The following is an 18,464-nucleotide window of genomic DNA, read 5'->3' on the forward strand; positions in this document are numbered from 1 at the left end:
GGCTGCCCAGAGCCACATCCAGCCTGGCCTTGAATGCCTCCAGGGAGTGGGGGCGATCCACCAGCCTCCCTTGGGCGAACCTGTTCCAGTGCCTCACCACTATACCACTATATATATATATATATTTTTTAATGAAATACTTGTTTACCTTCTGTACTTGTGTTCTCATTTGCCCTATATAACCCTACTTACATAAACCTATTTATTTTCTTTTCCTGTAGACCAAACATTTCTCTGAATTTTAATCTTCAAGATGAAGTTCCTGCTAGCGGTTTTCTTCTTTGTCTCCTTCTCCTTATGGGTGGAAGAAGTCTATTCCAAAGAGAAGTCTTCGAAGAAAGGAAAGGGAAAAAAGAAGCAATACCTCTGTCCATCGTATGTTCCATTTTTCCTTTATATTCTTGCTTTATCATAATTCTGCTGTATTTTAACACTGAAAATGAAATGGCAGTTGACAAGGAAGGTGGTGGTTTCTGTTGAGAGATTAGTTATGGGGAGTAGGAATGAGAGGATGAGGGTTTGGCCGGTGACATCGCTAAGTTCTATCAATGAATTTGTTTCTTCTAAAGCAGGTAATTTATTTTAATGCAAAGTCTAAGCAGTAATAAACAGATTCTTAACAATGATTAAAAATGTTTGTGGGGGATTCCAACCCTGTGTCTTGCTATTTATGGGCAAATAAATTTATTCATTTCACACTAGAATGAATAAATTTATTCACGTTCTAATGCCTACTGTGTTTTATGTTGCTTGATAGGATGATGCACACATTTATTTCAGGGGGCCTTTTTTTCTCATTTTCATGGCCAGTCTTGGTCATCTTTTTATTGGTGTGGTGTAAATGTGGAATATAGGTGCAGTATTATGAGTTTCCAACATGCGTAGGAGAGCACTATGCCTTAAGTACTAAAGTGACTCAGGCAAATCTAAACACCTGTGATCATGAAAGAAAACTGGAAGATGAAACTGGCTAGCTAGCAGTACCAGACATTGTGAGGAAAAGAAAAAAAACTGAATAACAATAATGAGGCAATGTTTGAAGGGTACTTTTAAAGTTCCCATTCTTTTTAAATGTTGATATTGACATTTATCTGTAAAGGCAGTTTTTTAGAAAATTTCTACATGTGCGTGTTCTTATTTTTTTAATTATATCAACCCTAAAGATGAGACATATCTTTGGATTTGAAAACATTACGATACAGGTCTCATTTGAAATGACCCACATCCATTCTGTTTCCTTTGAATAGCTGAGTTCTGTGCAGAGCATTCTGCTTGAGTTAATGTAAGGACTTCTGGCAATGGGAGAAATGTCATGGTTCCCCAGACAGGCACAAGCACTGAAGTCATTGGATAGAGAGTTACACAGCTGGGAGCAGAATCCAGACCTGCCATGGTCTTGTGAAAGCAGCCAGCGCTTCCCTCTGCTCTTAACTTCATCTTAATTACAGTTCAGAACATTGAAGCACAGTATTTCCTGGTTCTCTGTTCTTGATACCAGTTAGTTTTGAAATGTACAAATGTGCCATCATTTGTCACCACTATTTGAGGTGAATAAATGCTATAACTTTGTAGGTGGTATTTTTACACTGTGACAGTGAAAGCTTTCTCTGAAAATCCCAGCAGGCTCCCATGCTTGCTTGATGTATCCGCATGTAGAGTGCTGCTTGTTAGGATTAATTGCCGTAGTAGTGAGCTCTGTCATTTTCTGAGGAACAAACAAGTTGTTGGTGTCTCACTTGGCTGAAGTTCACAGCTTGAGACGCAGTCACTTGTGGTACTGGAACTGCAGGATTGCTGGCTCTGTGACTGGCAGCAGAACCCTTAGGTGACTGAGTGAACTCAGGCTGTTGATGGCAAACTTTCAGCCATTGACGTGTTCTAATAACGTTTCACAAAGCCTGTAGTTGATGACAGTGTGCGCTGTAAAAGAGATGGCTTATTCTTAATGCTTTTTCCCTAGGGACAAAAAAAGGGAGAAGTCTCCTCAGAAACAAACCAAAATATGATGCAGTAGTGGAGTGGGAATTCAGTGGTGAGATCAAAAATAGTCTCAGAGGAAATGGTTGGATGGAAAGTTGCCTAGTAAAGCATCATTTGTATGATTGAGTGGTACAAATTCCTAAGGAAGTTTTAAGTTAAAATTTTAATCTGCCTTTAATTTATGTTGATTACTAGTGCAATACAATTTAAAGCTTTCTTGTAAAAAAGAATGTCTCTTGTCTATTTTCAACATGCAAAAAAATGAATTCTACCTCCTCAGGAAAATAAAAACCACTAGTAATTATATAAGAAACAAACTTTACATTTATGAAATTCAAATATATGGAAATAATTTTTCAAGAAAATATTTGTGTCTAGTCTGATAATACTGTTTGAGTTTTGTAGTTTGATGTTCAGAAATGGGTGTTGTTGGAGCTGGTTTAGGTTTTGGACTTTAGCATGTTTGTATGAGAAATGAGCACACCTGAACTTTTACTTTAATTCATATCCAGCACATGAGTCTGTAGCTAAATGTGCACCTCTGGCATGAAATCAACTATTAAAATAAGCTGAAAACAAGCTGATTAGAAATCCCATAAAAAGTTTGTTGTTGTCTCATAAACAGATATTTGCTTCCTTCATTTAGGAAAATACTATTTTGTATCTGGGAGCAAAAACTCTTGTGATTATTTACAATTCTGCGATTCTATGATAAATGCCATACTTCTCTGTACACTGTGTGACTGTGGCTCAAAGACCCATCTTATTTTTATTTCTTTCTGGAACTGTTTTTTTTTCCCAGCTTTTGCTTTAGAGAGGTTTCACGAAGCTGATGCTTAATCACTTGTTTTTATCTTAATCTAGTGCTTCCTCAGACAGATGTAAGATAGCACATCAAAGTTTAGATCATTTTCTTTCTTACCTCAGGCTTTTCAAATGAAACAGAGAGCAATTATACTTGTCTGATTCTCAGATGTTTCTTGATTAAGAAACAAATTGATATGTTGGACCTAAAAGTTCACAATAGGGAGTTTTTCACATAAATCTAGGAAGCTAGTTACCGCAGATGCATAGTGCAATATAATGTGAGCTTTGAAGAAATAAAAGTCTAGCCTTTTCTCTCCATGGAAAACATTAAAAAAAAAAAGAGAAGAGAGAAGAGAAGAGAAGAGAAGAGAAGAGAAGAGAAGAGAAGAGAAGAGAAGAGAAACAGGTCGGGCTCTTGAAGAAAATCCTTTAAGAATTCTGTAGATTAGGTTACAGAGCTTATTTTGAAATTCACTATACTGAATACAGCTGACTTGGTATTAGGCACAGGTGGATTTAGTCACTTGATCTATTTCTTGGTCATTGACTGTCCACCAGCTGTATTTCCTCTGTTATTTCCCATTTGGAGGCTACTCCACATTGCTGCATTTCTGTTTGTCGTTGTTTGTCTGCAGGGTCTCTGCAGAATGGAAAATATGAGCCTGAAGTGGCATTGCAGGTAACAGTGAAAGAGTGTTACAGCTTTAAAGTCTAGAAAAGAATACGGAATGGACAATTGTACTGTGACTCTTTGTGAGAGTGTGCCACAAGGGTTAAGCACAAGTGTGACTGCTTTACATTTCTTGTTAACGTGAGTTAAGCCTATCTGAACAATTCAGGCAGTTTTGATTAGATAAACATGGGTATTTTGTTTGAATTGCCCCTGGCAGACACAGCCTTTTGAATAGACACGTGTGACTTCCCTTCCAATACTGGCATTATTTTGAAAATGTAGCCAGATGGCAGAGGAGGTTTAAGAAGCTGCTGCATTTTAGTCACGGTGAGGACTGATGTTGAGAATAAGATGTACAGACAGACATGTTTGGGATGGAAGATGTGTTCAGAACAGATTTTGTCTAATGTTACCACTTTCCCTTAGCATAACTTCCTCGTAATTCCTCATAATACCTGTTCCTGGTAAACATGTTGGATGTGCAGCTGTGGCTTTTTCTAAGAGCACTGCTAAAGAACATTTTTCCTTTTTTTTGTGTGTCATAATAAATACTTTAGTTATGTTACAGCCTTGCAGCTGTTGCTGTTATCCCACGGTCCTTGGTAACCCAGGACGTCTCTCTCAAAGCCCCTTGCACAACCTCTACACAAATTAAATTATAAGCAGAGAGAAGTTTGGTTACAGAAGGCATAGAGATATGTGTCAAATAGCAGCTAACAAAATCAGTTAGCACCGTGCTCACAGTCACAGCTATCCCTGTTAATTATGGTTTTAGTGTGACTCAGCTGTTCACCTGCACACTTTTGGTTGCTGGTGGTCCCTCAGAGAGTCTAACAGTCAAAGTATTGCCTTGGTCTCTGAATCTCATTCTTTCTCCTTGATCTCAAGACTATGTTTTTATGTAGCATCCCTTCCCACCTATATGCATTTTCCCACATGAAGGTTTATATGCACATAGGTGATTAAATGCATGGTACCCGTAGAGATTTTTTACCCACAGAACAGGAATACAAATTGTGTTTTTTGGGTTGTATTCAGTAAAGCATATCCTTTACTTCAAATGCTGTGCAATGGCCCTCAAAGCCATCCAGAAAACGTGGTTTGTGCCATCTGTCAGAGTAGAAGCTTATAAAGGTCACAAATGCCAAGGTTCAATAAACAGCTCATTTAAAAAAAAATAACGAGATAGCAGGACTGAGGGAAAAAAAAGCTTTGCATGTGTTTAAAGCGTAGACTTGTATGAAAGACTACTCTGTACATTTCTCTTGGTTAACTGGTAGCTTCTGACAAGCTCTTTCCCTAAATGCTGGTCAGTCAAAGTATTCTACCTTGGATCCTCTCCACTCTCCCATGAACATGGAATTTTCTTCTGACCAAGCGCTTGGGTCTACGTGGTCTCTCTATCAGTAGTGTGTGATCATCCCTCCAATGTGAATGGTGAAAAGTGGAATCATCTCTGTCACCATTCCCTCCCATCTTGTAGAAGACACTATTGATAGTCTGCGAGCAATTTGATTTGTAGATGTGATGGGAGAATTGATGCAGTTTGTGGGAGAAGATGGAATGGAGTTGAAAGAGCAGCCTGAATTTATTTGTGGGGACGGTTACATTTCAGTCACTCTGAAAATAAAGGCATTGCAGAGCCCATTTCTGGTTCCTGTAAAAATTCTTCTGCCCTGTGGTAACTGCACTTGGTCAGTGGTTTAATCATCCTGTAGCATGTAGCCCTCATGGAAAGCCATGATCCCAGACAGACATTCCAGGAGGTCTGGGAATTTGTATTCAGAATGGATAAGCGTGCTGGGGAGTAAAAGATAAGGCTGTATAAGCAAAACCTAAGTTCTCTTGTAAAACAGTAATTAACTGTGGTAGACTGAATCTCTTTCAGTAATCCTCTTTCCCTGGTGAGAAATTCTCACTCCGTTCTGAACGTTATAGTGATGAGGCAATGCAATTGTGCAGAAAAGTTACAGACTTGAGCCCCGTCCTTCATACAGAAAGAGCCTCCAGCCTGAGAATGCTCTCTGGTCTGCTCATGAAACTGCCCTATAACTCAGGGTGAGGAAAACCATAGGACTGCATTCTGTTCTCATTACCAGCATAATCTGAAAGGCAGATTCTCTCAAATGTCTCTCCATTTATGCTTCCTAACCAAGATGGTGCTCCTTTCAGGATGTGTGCATTGGCCTTCTTGGTGTTCACACGTCTAGAAAAAGAGATTGGGACGTGGGGACGGGTGTGGACAAATGTCTGTAGTTCCACTTAAACTTCTGGCTGCTGATAATGCTTCAGGGAAAAACAAGACAGCTCAGAGTGCTGGATAAAGGCTTCTCAACGTGGAGTAGTGCTGAATGTAAACCAAAGCTAAATATAGGGGCTTCTGATAGGCAAGAACCAAAGAAGTGGCACTAACTGAGCTATTCACAAGCCCAGCTACAGGAAGCTTGCTTACACGCCCATGTTGGGAGTTTGTGGTCCTTCCATAGCAGATGAAAAGGAACTATTTCAGACCACGATTCAGGGTGACCCAGCAGGGTTGATGTTTTTGTTCACTGTACTGGATTACCTCCAGATCAAGGACTGGAGTTGCACATCTGATTTTAAAGGTTTAGCTGTCAACTGCATTTGTGAGCATTCATAAACTGTTGCTCTGAGGTTCGTAGATTTAATCTAATTCAAGTAGTTTGACTTTGCATTGGAGGGATTGTAATTTTTCTCCCTCGTAATAGAGAAGCCAGGCTGTACAGTTTGAAAATTTAACTATTAAGCATGCTAGAGATCATAGAGAGAGATCATTCAGAGGAATTGCACACTGTTTATTTGGTTTGTATTAGCCTGTTTTTATGCTTTGAGTTACTATGCTTAGAAAATCTAACACCTGCAGAGCAGAACACTGATAGTTTGTGTCAGGGAGGTAGTATATACAGTGTATGACAGATGCTGTGTTTCCCAAAACTTATTTTTATCGTTTTCAGATATCTACTGCCACATTATATGACTAAAATGACAGTTTCCATCACATAAATTAGATTAGCAGTATTAAATCTGTTGTTTCAGTGTTACATAGGAAATTTTTGTGGTAGATAACAGTAGTTGGAATATATATTTTTCTCTGCCAGATAGCAATCTATGCAAAGGCAAAGCTTGACATTAGCTTATCCAAATTATGAGCTCTAAGTAAATGCTGACAATGGAAAAATCATGCAGTTTGACTCTTCGGTCTGCAGTGCATTGTAAGATGGTTTGTGAATTGGCTTCCCTCTGACACATGCTTATTTTTTTCCCTGATTGTGATGACATAAATAAAAACTGTATTCATTTCTCCTGAAGTGGTAGTGGGACCTTAAGAACAGGGATCAGGGCAATATGTGAATGAAAACAACAACAGAGGTTCCCCTTCCCATTTGTGTAGAATAAATGTTGTTCGCCTTCCTTTCTCCAGTCATCCTCACAGGGCTCTGCCTGTAATAAGGACTCCTTGTAAGTTCAGTGAGTTCTGGGAGTAGATGTCATGATAACCCAACAGAGAGAGATGTAATGTCTTCTGACATATTTGCTTGGCACAAATGTAACAAAGTTATATAAATTTCAAACCAGGAGTATGATTCGTTTCTGCCATGCATATCGACTCATCTAAACTTCTGGATGTTGATTAATGAATTATGAAGATAATCATCTATTATCATCTATCTATCTATCTATCTATCTATCATCTATATTATCTATCAAGATATCATCTATATATCATCATGTTCTTCAAAGGTAGCAATGAAAATATGTACAGCTGCAGTGGAAGGAAGAGGAGATGGACACCTCACTGTGTATCCCATGCAGTACAGGATTTACAGTCATTCTTTTATTCATCAGTGATAGCAGAAGCAGACTGGAGAGAGGCCAGTCATAGCTCACAGAAGTTTCATGCTGACAGACTCAAAGTACTCATTTTCTTTCTGGATTTTGCAGATACTGTTTGTAAAGTGAGAACTCTGTTTGCTTTCTTATGTCTTGCAGAAAAAGAGAAGACATTCTGTGGGTTTTTTTTGTTTGTTTGTTTTTTTCCCTCCCCTTCAAAATTGTTGTTTAGGCAAAATTCTCACTAAGTCATTTCTAGCTTTACTATTGCTTTCCTTTAAATTCCCCTTTTGGCAATGGTGAGACTTCAGTTGTATTAGCCTTTGCTTGGTATTTCACTGTCTTGACTAGAACTGATAAATTACTTTGAAAAATGTTGCTACATTTCTATTTCCTTATGTTTCAAAATGTGTTGTAACTGGTGGAAATTTAAGGGGAACCTTTGGCTAGTTAGGAGCTTTTCAATGAATATTCTAGGTCAGGTAAGAAGAGATGGTAGGTAACATTTCAGTTAGTGTGAGTGGTGTTGTGTGGGAATCAGACTTTAGAAAATGGTAGTATTGCTTCTTTGGGGAAGGAAGATTTCAGCTCAAATTCTTTCTTCTAGTTTAGTCTACACCTTTGCAATGAATTCCAGAATGGCCAGTTGAGCAGGGGTGGTAGTGTTTTTAGCTGGGATCTCAGTGACTTGAATTGTCCCAGCCAGTTGCTCTGTGTGCCTAATCCATCCTGCTGTGGTTAATGAAGTCATTCAGCTAATCTGTCACTCTGAAAGTGACATAGTGTTTGAGTTCGCCAAAAGCTACGCCTCTGTCTTACTGATTTACAGGTGAAACCCAGGTATGTTTCATCAGCAAGGCTTTTCGAAGGAAACCCAGTCTTTATGAAAATATTTGGTAGCACGACTGCTGCTCAGTGAGCAGTTCAATGACAACGTACTGTGAAAGATCGCAGTGAAAGTATGGCTGAGCTCTGCAGAGCTTTTTTCCAGTGGCTATTCTAGCAGCTTCATTCAAAGTCACCTTTAAAAAAGCAGTGATAACTGACTGTGGGCTTCTTTCTTTCCCTAACTCAAAGCAGCTGATGCTCTTGTGTCACTCAGTTCTTATATAAATGAGAAAAAAATGTGTGCACGTGACACTTAACTTCAAAACACAACTGCAGGACTTGCAGCAAATGTGACCACAGTAATCCTTACCAGCCAGCAGTGCTGCCACCCTGCCTTCATCACATCACTGGCTTCTCTGTGCAGGAAGCAACTTTGCCTAATTCACAGGTGACCTCCGAGCAAACAACCTGAGCAGAATCCTGTATTAACCTGCTTCTGCAGTGAGTTTCAGATCTCACAAAATTGCACCTTTATTCCTCTTAATTGAAGAGACAAATAAACCTGTCAGACTATCAGCTGTATTTAGCTTGCTTTTGCTGTTTGATGCTCGCTCGTTTTCTTTCTCAAGCTCTTTTTCTCATTTCCTCCTCACATTTTGCAAGCATCTGTATTTAATTTATGTGTACATATTGTTCCACATGGTTCAGATCATCACTATTTAATGACTGTTGCCATCATTACTATTTAATGAACTTCTTTGAATTATACATTTCAGAAATATAAAACAGATTGGGATTTAAGTCTGTTCATCAGCTATTTAGTTTTGGTTTGATATTTCACAAATACTGGGTATATATGATTTAGAAACAAACTCTATGGCTCGTGCTTTATAGATATAGTGTCAGTAGGGACCTGATGTAGGTGCGTTAGGCGTTAAGGTGTGTGACTTGCAAGGAAGCAAAGCCATGAATTTTTCTGCATCAGATAGAGTGTCTGAAGTGCTTGCCTACCTTTTTTCCAGTTCCGTTAATATTCTTTTCAATCTTCTTCGTGTTACAAAATTGAAAATAAAATTAACAATTAGCTTTATGTTTGCATGTTGTCCAGTTAGTGGCAGCTGCAAGGAAAGCATACAAAGCTGGTTCCTGGTATTTCTCTCACAATCTCTTCATTGGTAAAGGCCATCACTGAAGGCTGAAAAAAAACTGTAAAGGGACAGAAATAAATCAGTTCTTTTACGTACTTGATGATCCAAATTCAAGTCAAATATGAAAAGCCATAAACACAACTCTAGGAAAATTACTTGAAGGTAAATTTATCAATTATTTGAAGAGGTTAGAAACCCTGCTGTTGTTTAATTGCTATAACATTAAATTCTCAGAGGGTTATTATATGTAGTAAGGACATGCTAGTGGCATTTTTACGTGGCGTGTTGGTTATTCTAATGACAGATCCAGCAAAGTACTCAAAAAATGCTTGGAAAGCTGATTACAAGAGTTCAAAATTTGAAATCACTACTGAACGTATTCTACAGACAGCATAAAAATTCATCTACAGGGCGTTAGCAGCCTGCTATTGGTGGGATGGACTCCGGTGCATCTTACCCTGGCTTTTTATTCCACTCCTTTTTGCGTTCCCCTTGTAGCTATATTTACCCATCACGAGTCCTTTTTAATTTCAGTGATGGTTTTAATTTAACACCCAACTCAATAACAGCAAGGTAAATGAAGGTGTTTAAGATTACTCTGAAAAACAACCAGCGTGCAAAGCTTTGCTTTCCATAAAAAAGCTTTCGTTTGTGCTTGCCAGTTCTGCAATGTCTGAGCTCTGGTAGGGCTCGCTGGTGCAGGCAGCTGAAAGCAGGGAGCTGCCAAAGCCTCTGTGTAGTTTGGCACCTAAGAAGTGCCTGTCAGTTTACTTGTGTTCCTAATCTGACAGCCACTATAAATAGTTCAGGTGGCTGTTTTCTTCTGATGAAGTTATCACGGCCTTCTGGATACATGTTCAGAGGGAAGGCAGCAGTTAGTGAAATTCTTACTTATTCGCACTACTTATTATCTGATGTCTTTCTTAAGTTTACAATTAGTGTATTTCAGGGAGCTGTACTTCTTGAAAAGTACTGAAACATCACAAAGAAAGAAAGCGTGGAATGAAACTGCTTTGCTTGTGAGCCTGCACAACTTGAAGATGAGTTAACTTTAAGCTCACAGTTGCTTCTGCCTTAGTACTAACGAATGCACTTCTTTTTACAGCCAGCAATCAGCTGAAGACCTTGCAAGAGTACCTGCTAATTCTACCAGCAATATCTTGAATAGGCTATTACTCAGCTATGATCCCAGGATAAGACCTAATTTCAAAGGTTTGTCAGATATTTCTGCCTTTTTATTTGATCCTTGTAATTTAACTTCTTTTAGTGCACAGGAAGTTTATATAGAAGTGATATTCACAACTGTATTTATTTCTAAGATGAAGTTTTTGCTACAAGCTGTAACAGTAGGAGGTATTTACAGGTTTTTTTTTAGCTGAAATATAGCATATAGGGATTTCAAGATCATAATACTGTCTGATGCTTTATTATTATTATTAAATTTTGCTAACAGATTTTTTTTCAGTTGAGTTAGATTTTGTAAAATGCATTTTTAAATATGTCTTTATTGCTTCATTTTAACTAGGCTCTAATAGTATTCTCACTTTACAGTATTTTAAACCACTAACCTTTTCTGGTTAGTTATCTTTAAGATAAAATTTGAGATCAGCAGTTTCGTTGTTTGGAAATCATGCAAAATACAGTTTTGAAGATATGTTAACAATACTCTTACAAGGTTTAGGATTTCAAATAGATGATGAGTTTATGCAGATGTGATTCTGAGATACGTTGTTGTAGGCAACTGCTGTAGGAATGTTCCATGTAGGCAAATGTGATTTCCTTTCATATACAGAAAAGGCTGAAATACATGTACTCTGCAAAACCTCTAGTAATCATACAGCTGCAAATTGTACTTTCCGGGAATTAGATTATTTCCCTGATGGAAAAAAGACAGGAATTTTATTGTATTACACAAACTGAAGTTTATATAAATCAGTTCTTTGCACAGCTTAATTATATTTAGGTTAGGAGTTACTGTAACACTTAGCAATAGCATGAGAACTTTGGAAATCTATAATCTTCATTGTGCTTTTGAAGAGACCAGTTTCAGATTTCAGATTCTATCTGAAGCTTTATAACTGCATCAAACTCAACTCTCAGCAGGTTTCCTGCTTCTTTCTTATTCTCTGTAGAGTCATATTTATTTGTTTTCAGCGCTGAATTTTGTCACAAAAAATAAATGTCCATCCTCTGTTCTGTCTGCTCCTCAGCACAACGGGCTTGTAGCCACTGGTAGAGCATATTGCAGATTGATTTATATTTCTGATATCCCTGCTGGCACTCTGGTAAGAATTGAGTCTGAAGAAAAAGAGAGGGCATGTAATGTTAGCTTACAGAGAAGTGGAAACAAAGAACAATTTCTGACAAGTGATTTGCCTGTGTTAAAATGTCCCTCACACTTGACTGGCTTCCTTGGGCTGTAGTTCCTATTCAAATCTGGTAGGGATTCCTGGCTACCAGTGGTGCAGTGGGTGCCCTGTCACTGGTGTAAGGCATTAAATGCTATATTCCACTTACTGCATAACTGAAAGAGCCACACTTAACTGATCTGCTTGACAAAAACTGGTTCACTGAAAAAATGAAACTTTATCTTAGTGATTTTTCTGGCGAACCATGAGAACTTACTGAATTTGAATTTACATCTTATATGTACTCTGGAATATTGTATGTAGACGAGCAAACTAGGTAAATATGACATTACTTTATAATGTAGTTGTACTCTCTGTCCAGATAGTCTTATGCTCCTATGTCTTTTTTACTTCTGAAAATGGAAAGAATTCCACCGAGCTAAGCAGTTGTAGCAGTGTGACAACAGATGCTTGTATCTAGTGTGTGTACTGACACTCTCAACATACAGGTGCTAAATAAAACTAGTGGACCATAATTCTCACAACCATCAGGCCACTACTCCCCACTTCATGATAACCCTCTGTTAACACCAGATAGATGGCTGCCTATCCATTCCCTCAGGGTGACAGAGGGCAGATGTAGCAGCTGTCACACCAGCCCTCTTCAGCTACAGTAATCCTGGCTGTGGAAAAGAGACAAAAATCCAGTCCATCTTGATATCTTCACAGCTGCTGGCTTCTCAAAATTTTTCTTGCCAAACTGGTAATCATTGTAAAATGGAGCAGCCTTCTGCTTCTCTCCCTCTCATGCTAGGTAGCTGTGTAAGCTGCATGAAACAGTTTTTATCCCCCTGTGTGTACGCTGCTGCATTTATACACTTGACTTGCACAAAGAAGTATCCTCTTACAATGTGAGTAAATGCGTCACCATAAATCATAAACAGTTATTTGGGATGATAGATCATTGTTATATCTTTGGCAGTTGAATGTGTCCACTGCTAGAGATGTGAGTTGCACTGCATGTAAAAATAATGCTGGATGGTGCATTGTAGGATAGCAGAAAATCATGGCATTTGAAAATTACTCATTGATTTATGGTCAATGAAATGCTTTAAGCTTAGTGCTCTGGAATGAGGATTTTTTTATTTTTTTTTTTCTGTTTTCTTATGAAAATGATTCTCATGGTTTCAATGCAAGCAGATTATACCGTAGCTTTTGAAAACAATGTGTATATATTAATTTGAAAGTACAAAGTTAGAAAAAGTATTTCACATTGGGATACCACTAAAAGGGAGACCCAAAGGAAGGATAATGTACTTTTACTGGGTTGTACAAATGACTAGAAATCTTTTCTCTTTAAAGGAATTCCAGTCGATGTGGCGGTCAATATCTTCATTAACAGCTTTGGGTCAATTCAAGAGACAACTATGGTAAGACTGAAATGAATTGAATGCAGCACACATGCAGATTTTCTTACTCATTAAAAATTCAGGCTGAGGATTACAAAACGTAAACTGTAAATAATTGTTTTGACTGCACAGACTGAGAAGTAAAGTAATGGGACTAGTGTTAGACTGTGCCTTTTGCTGTAAATCTGTGAATCTGTTTAATTCTTTTTTTTTTTTGTCACAGGTTGTCATAACTTTTAGAATCTGATGTGGGTAAAAGGAATTCTGGTAGATGGGTGCAAAATGAACATACATGCAAAGATCTCAAGCATGTATGTTCTCTGTTCTTTGGATTTCTGAGGAGTAAGCAGTAGAAGGAGTAAAGCAGTAGACTATTGGTGACCTTACTGTTTATTTACTGTGTGAGAGGAGATAGACTGAGTGAAGTATTAAAAAAAGGTTTTCCAGTCCAAAATATCTCGGCATGTCAGTAATGGCCTCAAATGATCCACTTTGCAATTTTGACTTTGTTGTTGTTGTTGTTATTATATGAAGTACAATCCATTTCAAAATAAAAAATCATTCTAGAAAAGCACTGTCCGATATTTTGGGACTTGAAGATCTTTTCTCAATGACTTTTCCAATAAATACTGTGAAGAATCTTGAAAATAAACCCACCACATTTCATTATTGAAGGTATTATGACGCAGGTTTTTCTTTTGTTTAAAAAACAAAGGGAAGTACACTGTCTTGCCAGTATGTGAGAAGCCACGGCCAGGGCATGTACTCAGGCTGTGGAGTCCCAAGACACTCCCACACCAACAGATGCTCTGCTGTTCTGCATGGGGGCAGTTCCTTAGATCTGGTTGCTAATCTACTGCTGTGGCTAAGGCAACATTCCTCTTCCCAGTGGCAGAGAAATAATAAACCATAATGCAGCTAACAAATAATAAAACACCTTTTGTTGCACATCCAAGCCTGTACCTGCTTAAAATTCAGAACCAGCTCATGTGTTACCCTTAATGACATTTTCAATGAGTTGCTCAAAGTTAAACAGATGCAATGGCTGAAGTAACTTTTGAGCAGCTTGGCCATTTCATCGTTTCATTGCTAGGAGTGAATAAAGGATTTAGGTTTGATTGAAAATGATAGTAAGTCAGCTTATGGCATTAGCAGGAAGTGATATTAAAACAAAGAATGTAAGATGAAGATATTTTGAGATTTACTTCTTGAAAACAAAAAGAGGACTGGAGTTTAAAGGAACAGGCAGGAAAAGCAGGAAAGTAGGAGTGAAATGAATATCTACAGTGGCAGGTATATTAAGCCAGATGGCCCTTTCAAGTTTTTGAAATTTATTACATGCTTTAAAAAGTGACTTTTACAGAGTTTTTTTTTTACAATTAAACATATCCTAATAGTAACAGAACATGAACGTAAGGCGTGTGCGTCTCTCAAAAAATTAAAGTTTCCTCTCTGCAGCAATGCACAGATTCCTGTCTGTGAATTCCTTTCTAGTCATTCACAGATTTTACTAGCGTGTTGCATAAGGTAGTCATGCTCTCCTTCATATTTTAGAGCTTCAGAAACCATCCTCATTTTATGTTTTTATTTAGATTTCTATGTCTAGCCAATGATTGTGATGCCTTGGTTCACAAGGGCTAGCTTTTCTGTCTAAAACTTCATATTTCCCTTCCTTATCTCATGTAATAATAATGTTTCTCCATCATCTGAGTTTGATGGGGAATCTCACACATCGAGGGAATGACTCATTCTGCAAAAGACTACATGCTTGGACAAGTTGCACAGTCTGTTTCAGCTGAAAACAAGAGGATCATAACATGAAAGTCAATATATCAAAGCAGAGATGGAGCAGGACACAGAGGTGGGTGCTGAGACAGGCACATGATTCATTCAGAGTTAAAACAGGGAATAAAACTGTGGCTAGACTGAGAGCAAGGAAGGCAGGCAGGTACGTTAGTGGGACCAGAACTCTGCAAGCCTGTCCCCTGTGGGCATGAGGAGTTGTCTGGTAGCATCCCTGACTGCTTTGTCAGTGTCAAACTTCAACTGGCCAAGGATATGGGAAATAATTTTATGTCTTAATGTCAAATTCACTCTGGCTCCTTTGGTGAGAATCAATTACTTTTGCTTTCTATCCTTATTCTCCCATAACTATTTACGTTCTATGCTATGCAGTTTGCTCTTCACCAACAAAAATAGAGTGGTTGACTGCCTACTGAGGTAGAGTCTACTTTGCTTTAGGAGAGAAAGGGTTTTGTTGTAAAAATGTGTTGACAGGTCAGAAGCAAGACTGGTGAAAGCATAGTGTTGACACTGTGCCCATTCTATACAGTTCTAATCAAACTTGTGCAAAAAATGAAGGGCAAACGATTGCTCCATTTCTAGCAAAAGTAGAGTTCATGTTGTACTGCTGAGTACTAGAGAGAATGGCCTCATGTTCCCACATGTATCAAGCAAGTTAACTGGGAAAAAAAGAACAAAAACTAGCAACTACAGAACAAGTAAGAACTTTTACAGCTAAAATAGAGAAAGGCTCATACCAGAACTGCTACTTTCAAATAAGCTCCCTTTACCTGAACTCCTGTAACTTGTTTTCTTCTGGCTTTTTAGAGTACTTGTCTGGGATCCCCATGCTAACTCTTCTGATTTTTCAGAGGTTGTTTTACAGTGCAGATTTATAGGGTAATATAGGCATTATGTTGCATTTAGAATCTGTTATAGACGAGTCAAGGATTTCTAGGGATAGATCCTTTCTTTTATAAATATCCATAAGGCTATAATGTTTTAGCTGTACTAAGGATCTGACCTGTCTACAATGACTGTTCATTCTTAAGGTTTGTATTTGCAGTGTAACCTTTCGTTTCTCACTCAAAGCACACTTCCTTCTTCTCCTTTAATTTAAAACCTTACAGAAAAGTCTTTTTAATGTTCATGCTCTTATTTCACTTTTCTTCTTTTAATCCTATGAATGCAATTTTCTACTTTACTAATCTGCTAAAAGACAGCACTCTACGGCTACTCTGTTTGAAGAGAGTGCTATTATGCTTTCTTTCTTTGTATCATTGTAGGTCATGTAGAAAAAGCCTTTCACGATCTACTGTGTGCTCCAGTTTTCAGAGACAGAAGTATTGGCTATGCCTAGCTTCTGGCCTGAGGAGTTTTTCTGGCCACATGCCCACTGTTTTTAGTAGGTTGCATTTGAAACATTTCCTAGAAGTCCTCCCCTTTCGGCTTCCCTTGAAAACAGCTTGCCTTCTGTTGGAGTTTCATGGGAAAACAAAGCCCTGTAGAACACTTCAGTGATTCTTTTTACCTTCCCTGTCCTCCTTGCCCTAATGGTAATGAACAACTCTTTTTTTTCCCCTAGTGTCTGGCTTTTAAATTGTTATTTGACTGCCTTTTACTTTAAAATATTGGTCATTCTGCAATATTCAAAAAACATCTGTAAAATTTATGGGAGGGAGACCATGTGACTCATCCAGACCACTTTTTCAAGCCTACATTGAACCTAATTGCAGTACAAGCACTGAATCTGAAAATTCATTACTCAATTTTGGAAAAAGTCTGTTACCAGTCCTCTTAAATTCGATTTGTACCAGATCATAGCCTATACTTCTATCATGTGCTGTAATAGCTTGTATTCTGCTAAATAAAACCTTTCTTCATATTATTTTCTGTAGATACAGTTAAGTCTCCTGACGTCTCTTTGCTTTATTAGACATTCTTCATACTACCTCAAGTATGTGGTTGCCATCCTCCCCAAGTGTACGCTCTGTGAGAGGTTTCCAGACATTTGTGTAGGTCTGAACCTACTCGTTTTAGGCTAATGGCAATTCTCTTCCACTGACTGAAATGGGAACAGAATCAACATCTTAAACTGTCACTAATCTAATAGTTTGGTTTATCTGACTTCCTTTGTAATAGAAAAAGGAAGGAAGTAAAATAGTGTCCACCTGATGTTACCACCAATTCCTATTTTGACAGTAGATTTTGATTTTCAGTGATTTAAACATCTCCTGAATGGGTAAGCTGAAGGCAGCTGTTGGAGAGTGCTTATCATTTGCTTATGGCTGTGAGAATACTTTTGATTTTGTTAAAACAAGGATAATGCACTTGGTCATGAGAAAATTGATTTTTATGTAATGCTTGTAAGTCTGAACAGTATGCAGGATTTATATGGTTTAAAATAAATGCTTTCACTTGGACATGAAGTCCATATGGAACAGGAACTTCAGAAACAAATAAGTAAATTTTGAATTGTATCAATATAATACATTCTGAGATAATGACCTGAATTCCCTCATGTTCTGAAGCTTCTCTATGGAAGCCTTCCAATTCTAAGTCACTTTGTATTAACTATTATTTTATGCTACTTCTTTACTTTGACGTAATAATACAAGTCTTTGAACAAATAAAAATCTGACTGCATCTATTTTTTTTTTTCTTCCAGAAACAGACTGCCAAAATGTAACAGTTCTCTCAGAACTATGCATATTAATAGATGTTGCCTCAGATCTTTCTGTTTAATTTTGATGCTTTGGTTTTTGTTATAATGCAGTGGGGAAAAACATTACACAGTCTGTTGTAGTAAAGAAATACCTGGGCTGGGCATGGGGAGGTGAGCACCGAGGGGATTAACAAAGGGAAATCAGTAGGGTAAACTACTCTGCATGAGATCTTAATCAAGAATTATCATAAGTATCTCAACGTGGCACTTGCTTTGGACTGTAAATATATAGCTTATAGCAAGTACTGCGGAAGAGAATTCACAATATATCAACAGAAAAAAATGCTTAAGACACTAGCTTGTACACTACTGTTTAATTTTTTATGTTGAATTCATTGACAAATCAAAAATATGTCATGAACCATCACTCACAGATATCTGCCTTTTTTTATATAATTGTAAAGCACTAGCAGCTATAATCTCAGGATGCATTGTGCCTAATAAATAATTATTTAAAAAAAACAATAAAGTAACCACACTATAAAATACAGCAAGGAAGACTAGAGATAGATTTACCTTAATTATAGAATCTGATTTTATTTTTGTCTTTTATTTGTTTTAACAATACTTTCATTCCTTTCTCTGTATGTGATCTGCCTGGTTTACATTTGCATAAAAAAAGAAGCATTCGCTTAAATGTAAATCTGAAAAGCAGAAAGATGTAGATGCAAGACTGAAAAATCCTAACCGACATACGAGGTCAGATTTTTCCTTTGGATGCACACAGCTTTCACTGAGGACAGCATGTGGGCTTCATTCTGCCCTGAGACACATGCTACTCCAATTTCCAACGGCAACATTTGCTTCTCATTGAGCATGGTTCTACTACTGTTCATCCTTGACTAAAACTCCTGCTGAATTTGGAAGAAAGTTTCTATGTAATGTCTTGATTTGGTCTTAATTTTTGTGACC

General features: G+C 37.7%; 1 protein-coding gene across 3 annotated transcripts in view; it reads left to right on the plus strand.

Annotated features, from left to right (window-relative positions):
* Window positions 1-225: 225 nt before the first annotated feature.
* The window catches only part of GLRB (glycine receptor beta), a 47,084-nt gene continuing 28,845 nt past the window's right edge, over window positions 226-18,464 (plus strand). For 2 of the 3 annotated variants that reach the window (XM_003205362.4, XM_019614429.2), the window contains exons 1-3: window positions 226-375; window positions 10,394-10,500; window positions 12,999-13,066. In XM_003205362.4, coding sequence (XP_003205410.1) covers window positions 254-375; window positions 10,394-10,500; window positions 12,999-13,066 — 297 coding nt within the window. In that variant the 5' untranslated portion in view covers window positions 226-253. Of the gene's footprint in view, window positions 376-10,173; window positions 10,308-10,393; window positions 10,501-12,998; window positions 13,067-18,464 lie in introns of those variants that run through there. The other variant, XM_019614428.2, reaches the window with a different exon arrangement.

This window comes from Meleagris gallopavo, chromosome 4, assembly GCF_000146605.3.
Source record: "Meleagris gallopavo isolate NT-WF06-2002-E0010 breed Aviagen turkey brand Nicholas breeding stock chromosome 4, Turkey_5.1, whole genome shotgun sequence".
NCBI lineage: Eukaryota > Metazoa > Chordata > Aves > Galliformes > Phasianidae > Meleagris > Meleagris gallopavo.